The sequence below is a fragment of the Porites lutea genome, chromosome 3, assembly GCF_958299795.1.
Source record: "Porites lutea chromosome 3, jaPorLute2.1, whole genome shotgun sequence".
Taxonomy (NCBI): domain Eukaryota; kingdom Metazoa; phylum Cnidaria; class Anthozoa; order Scleractinia; family Poritidae; genus Porites; species Porites lutea.
In genome coordinates, this window is record NC_133203.1 from 3912062 (window position 1) to 3918432 (window position 6371).

General features: G+C 39.8%; 1 protein-coding gene across 1 annotated transcript in view; it reads right to left on the reverse strand.

Moving 5' to 3' along the window:
* The window catches only part of LOC140931453 (integrin alpha-V-like), a 28684-nt gene extending 22323 nt beyond the window's left edge, over window positions 1-6361 (reverse strand). Inside the window, exons 1-7 of the mRNA XM_073381266.1 lie at window positions 6324-6361; window positions 6117-6250; window positions 4816-4907; window positions 3449-3539; window positions 2887-2932; window positions 2542-2649; window positions 1556-1614 (exon numbers count right to left, since the gene is read on the reverse strand). Of these exons, the coding sequence (XP_073237367.1) occupies window positions 1556-1614; window positions 2542-2649; window positions 2887-2932; window positions 3449-3539; window positions 4816-4907; window positions 6117-6250; window positions 6324-6361 (568 nt within the window). The remainder of the gene's footprint in view (window positions 1-1555; window positions 1615-2541; window positions 2650-2886; window positions 2933-3448; window positions 3540-4815; window positions 4908-6116; window positions 6251-6323) is intronic.
* Between the last annotated feature and the right edge of the window lie 10 nt (window positions 6362-6371).

The following is a 6371-nucleotide window of genomic DNA, read 5'->3' on the forward strand; positions in this document are numbered from 1 at the left end:
GCCAGTGTGAATTGGAAAACGCGCAGAAATGCAGAGGTGTCCCAAGACTTTTGTCCATGTTGAACTGAATTCGATTAATTATGTCGTTTTGAAGGTTTATTGAAGGTTTTTTTAAATGCAAAACCTATTAATTTCGTTCGAAGCGATCCTTCTATTCCGGTTATAACCGCTTGGATATAAGCCCCTCCGTTTGTAACCCGCCCTAAAAACCCTTACGAAGTTGTATAAGCCAAGAGTCAATAAGCGGCAGTTCACAGTATCTTAATCATTACACATAGCTTGATTGGCTACAGTCAGTCTTGTAAAGAACATTCTTCTACTTAGGTTAATGGTTTGAAGCTACGAGTCGTGTCAGAGGTTGGTAGAATAGAGCAAAGAAGTCGTTACGTCACGTTGCCATAGTAGCAATATTTCTGGATGACAAAAAAGCGAAAACGTCACTTAAAAGGTGAATTCGCACCGTTTCAAACTTCATCGATCTTATTCAATTTCATTTTAGTTTGTAAAATCTTGGCGAAATCGTCTGGGATTGAATCCGAAAGGACCGTATCTGAGTTTAGAAAAAGGAAAAGAAAATTACTGTGCAGTGTTCACCAATCCCGTGAAATTAGGAAGTTTCAACTCGCAGACTTGCAACTACGGTTAAGAAATGTACAAAAAAGCGTGATGCACGTGCAAAGTTGTTGTTTTGCTGATATAAACCGACTGCTTTTTTGCCGTTCTCGTTGCCGTCGCCGTCGTTGTTGCTTAAGCTCCCCACTGTTGCGATCAAGAAATGTTGCTACCATGGTAACGTGACGTCACACTTCTCCTCTTTATATGATCGTCCAGGCGAGTGTATTCCTGAATAGGACTCTTGATCACAGTGAATGAATTTTTGGCAACCTATGTGCCGGTCATCTTCTGGGTCAAAGTGTGTTGTATCTTGTCAGCTGATGGAATTGAATCGTGGTTATTGACATTTGTCAATTATTAAAGGCCCTGTCCATGCTAATGCGTTTTCAAAAAAAACGCGTTTTCGCTGTCATCGAAAACGCATCGATCGATTCCCGTCCACACTACCGTTTTGATGCGTTTTCGACTGTCTACACTAATACGATACATGTGTGCGCTTTCGTTTTGATCCACTTTCAAGAGCGTTTTCAAATCGACGCGTTTTCGATGAAAACGCTGAGTGTATTAGTGTGGACGGAAGGGCTAAACGGATCAAAATGTACGCGTTTTCAAATGAAAACGCGTTAGTGTGAACGAGTTTGGTCGCCTGTGTTGCCTGCGTTGTGACTGGCAATGAACACTTAAATCTGGATGGTGCGTTTCGATCCGTCTTTTATTATAGTTTAGTAATAACGGTCGCTTTAATGTAAGCGGTTCAGAAGTGGCGGCACAGGCCAACTATTCCTTATACCACTTACGGGGATCATTTTTGACATCGAGCAGATTTTATAAGTGAAGCGAGGAAAAGATTGTTCCTGCAAATTGTTTCCAAGCCTCTGACCTAATTTGTTTCAGACCAGCCTACTCAAGTTAATTTGCAAATACACAAAATTGAACACACTTGGAGTATTGGTTTTATCCACCACATCATCGAACTTGAATCCAATGGTAATGTTGACACTGCAGACAAAAAGAAATATTTAAAAAAAACCCTAATAGCGAAGCTCTTTCGCGCGCGAAGCCCGCACAGCGGGGCACCATGGGTAACCATGCATCCGTGAAATTTGGGTTCTGACAAAATCTTCCGTACGTCCACACCTTCATGTTAGCGGATGTGAAATGGCACACTTACTAGCTAGGAGTCCAAGGCATATATTCTCTGTGTTTAACTTGGTATTGGACATCCATGTTAGTGTCAAATGACAGCTGTCAAAAAGGTATCCGCTGACCAAAGTCAGATGGTTTTCAATCGATTGTGGGCTCAGGTCCATTTTCTAAAGCGGAATTCATTACTTTCCGCTTACGGAAGAGTTTAGAAAGACATTTCTTAAAAGATCCCTCGAGAGCTTCGCTTTTGGCCTTGACTTAATCTATATATTAGTGGACAAAGTGAAAATTTATTAAAAATGATTCCACCTGCTTTTTCTGTAAAATAATTGTTTTTCCAGTTAAGTGGTTACATCACCGAATGTCTTCTACGGACTGAAAAGTTTAGATCCACCTAGTACAGCATACTAAACAGAACTACATGAAAATACTGCTGAAAATGTTTCATTCGGGCGGTCACACGGAAACTCAGAAGTTAGAATTACCTTAAATAGCATAATAAACAGTACCACAAGAAAGTACTGCTCAGTAGCTTTCACTTGAATAGTCACACTTAAGAATTGCATCTACTTTTTCATCTAACGTTAGACGTAAAGATTGGATGACAAATTTCTTTTGACATGAAGTGATTTCGTTACGTTAAGTTACGTTACGTTTCGTTACGTTAAGTTACATAGCGAAAAAGGGCAACAAAATAAACTAGACGGTAGTGACACAGACCCTTTAACAGCCTACAAATAACATCATGTGACCAATTTCATCCAATGCTCAAAACCTTACCACTTGTATTTTGCACCTCCTAAGTCGCACATACTGTCATTGCTTTCCAAAGAGATTTGTTCCTCACTTAGTGTAATAGAAGCTTTAACCCTTACAATGTTTCGGGACCTGAATGAAAATAAAAATTAAAAAATGGAGATTGCTTCTTTTTACGTTTGTTCATTCACCATCAGAATATTCCTTCCCATTTCCTCACTTGTTCCATTCCATTCATTTTCTCAGTCTATTCCATTCACCTCATTCATCCCATTACTTTCAATCTTTCACTCATTAATCAGTTCCACAACCTCACTTTGTAAAGGGACGGAAGTCTATTTTTTCGAAAGGAATAAAAAAAATACGCACCTTAGAATAACAGCTTTTTCCGAGGCATAAGCTCCAACAGCAGTATCTGACAAAGGTGACAATGAAGATGTTAGAAATACAGTACAATATAATCCTGTACTATCCTTCATGTGCGTGGACCCTTTGAAAATTACTTAAAGGGCAAACCAGTAGCTAGATTCAAAATTCGCGTGGAAACGATTGTTACGCTGGGGATATTCCTTGTTACGGGGGGTGCCGTATTTAGTCTATTAAACGCCGCCATCGAAAAAACGCTCCAGATAAAAGCAAAATTACCAATAAACGCCGCCCTCGAAAAAACGCTGGTCCCAATCTGAAGCATGTGGCGTTTATTCGAGGATAATAGGAAAAAACCTCCAACTTTGTAATCTAAGCCATCAAGACATTTACGATTTTAACTTTGCAAAAAAAGAGACACATTTGAACTTTAAACATCTTTCTGTTTTACACAAATACAAATGATTTACAGTAACTGTTGTCAGTGAATTAAGAAATGTGATTTCCAAATAAACGCCGAATCGGAAACGCTTCACTTTTAATCGACTAAAAAAGGTTGACTTACCATTGTAAAAATTTCCGTCCACATCTAGCCCTCCCGATATTGAAATGCCAAACATCTTCAGTCCTGGATCTACGTCTGACCCTAAAATTTTCTAAAAGAGACGCCAAATACAATGTTAGAAGTCTTCAGTCGAAAGGCCAATGAACACTCAAACTGCTTCGCCCGTTTTTGTGCCAAGGGAGCTAGCCTGAACATGTAATTTGGAGGGGCCCTTTCTGGGAAAAGGATGGAAAAAATGTATTTTACCTTGAAAAATCGATGTTATTTACTACAAAAATGCTACAAAACGCTAAACGTTTGTCAACAAGCCAAAAAAAAAAGCTTGAGAATGCTACTGATAAGACTGTTACTCCTTGTCTTTAACAAAGTTAAACTGATCTCGCACTATTTTAAGTAACTGTAGATCTTTAGGGTGTTTTCCATTTGTTTGGCCAGACCGGTCAAATTGTAAAGAGAATTCCTCTTTTAATCACGACTAATCCAGCCAGATCAGCGAGCGTCCTTTAGAGTTGATTACGAACACTCATTTCTCTTGGACGCAAAAACCAGTGTTTTTGGCACCCCCAAAAAGGTTGTACGTTTTGTTTTCCCAATACGGGTCATGTCATAGAACTCTAGAGAACTGCTTCTTTCAAATTTCGTTTTACTCACATGCATATGTACACATAATTTATGAAAAGACAAACTGTCAAGTCCCCCTGGGACCTTTATTGGGTAAACAAAACATACAAGCAAAAGAGATCTATTACACTTAAAATTAATTAAAACTTATACAGCGCAACTTTCCATGGTGATCAAATGCGCTTCACAGCAAGTAAAATAGACTAAAAATGAATAATGAACTAACACTCCATTGAAAGCTCCATAAAATACCATAACATACCATAATACTCTTTGTTTGTCACCCCAAAATTCTGCATAAGCATTGTCTTCAGTTTCTCTTGGGAGTTAAAATGGCACCAAGAGAAACTGAAAACAATGCTTATGCAAAATTTTGGGTTGACAAACGAAGAGCATTGTGGTATGTTATGGTATTTTCTGGAGTGGTCAATAAACCTCTTAGATAATTGTGCCGTGTTTGGATGTAATAATGATCGCCTTTTTCTAGCTTAGTATTAGAAATATGGTCTTTCACTGTACATTTCTCGGGAAAAAGGCGATCATGATTACATCCAAAAACGGCACAACGATCTTTTTTCCCATTACAATCTTATTCTGACAAAACTTTGAGAAAAAATGCCCCGAAAAACGCTCGTTAATACAAACGAAATGCGCTCATGCCCCCTGGGCATCCTATAATACTCCTTAAATCCAATTAATTCAATATGGCCGCCGCATGGGTAAAAAGGTGTAAAAAGCTCATATACCTGTCTGTACTTCAACTCTATCCCGTTAGCGCTGCCATGGTAAATGTACACAGCACCACAGCCTTCTTCTTGCGGAGCCCCGATAGCAACATCTGTTGGTAAAGATTCAGAGTGTCCACCCGGTTATTGATTGATCTTGATTGAGCCAAGGAAAATGACTGAGGAGCGATGCACAGTGGATGGTTTCAACAAAAGAGTCATGCCATGGTTGGTCAATTAACTCCTGTTGTTATTCAGTGGCACCCAACGAGAATATAGTTCAAAACCACTTAAACATAGCATTGTTAAACGTATTTTGGTATTCAAACGGTAGATATAGGCATATTTTTATTCCCTAAAAGTTTTTCATCTGTTCGGATTTCCTAGCTGAAAGTCTTGTGATCCGAAAATTGTGGGGATCAAAACTTACCTTTTCGAAAATTTCAGCCAGAAAAAAGGCTCCCGAAAATTCTAGGTGACCTTTTTAGGGTAAGAATCAGTTAAAAACGGGCAATTATACCATTTTTTAGGAGAGGAAGGCAAGCAAGAAATTTTACAAAAAATGTTCCGAAAATTCTAGATCTCATATCGTCTTCCGAACAGATATTTTCCGAAAATTGACGTTGGGTGTCCCTGGTTATTGCACGATTAATAACAGCGCGAGTTAAGGGGGGATTACAGTTGAATGTTAGGGGAACTGGGGTTGAATTGAGAATGTAAGAAAGAAGGATAGAAGAGGGTATACACGTAAACCAGTCACAGCCCCCGGGGGGGAGGGGACTCTGCATATGAAAGGGGTGGGGATGCTCGTCGGAAATTTTGAATTAAACCCCTAAAGGAGACCAATCTGGGCGTGGCCCAACCTTTTTGACCCCTAAAAGCGATCATTTTAAACTTTGATTACATGAATCGAGTAAATAAAACGAATTGAAAAATATAATTTAATTTATTAATATTTCTTGGAGTGCAACCCTAAAAGAGACCTTTACGGCTAAATATAATAGTGTTTTGCCCAAAACACCCTAAGCCCTCGTCGCGCATGTCTCGCGCTGCTTCGTTCTTCCGAGTGCGAAAAAAGAAAGCCTGTTTTGCAAGCTGGGGGCAGGGTGAAGAGGCAGGAGCGGATTTAGGGGGAGGGTGCAGCGGGGTGCGCACCCCCTCCCCGCATGAGATGACCTGCGGCTTTCTGATACAACTGGTATTCTGTATAAAAATTTGTTTATGTGACCAGTCAGTTTCGCCATTCGTTAGTGGTGCAACCCCTCCCTAGAAAAATCCTGGATCCCCCTCTGAGCGGTGCGTTTGAATGTTTCCACAATTACCTTGGTATCCATCGATGTTCAGGTCTCCAACAGCAGCAATACAGTGGCCGAAAAGCGCACTGACTTTTCTGTCCCCCTCTAGAAAGCTGTCTTGTAAATTGAGTACACCCTGTGGCCAGGAAAAAAAAGAACAACTAAAATTTCATGTACTGATAGATTAAGGGCCTCTTTACATGGATGTAAGGGACCCCAGGTAGGTAAAGTAACCCGCTTAGGTGAGGTATCCCGCCTGTATAATCTCTCATTTTAATTTGA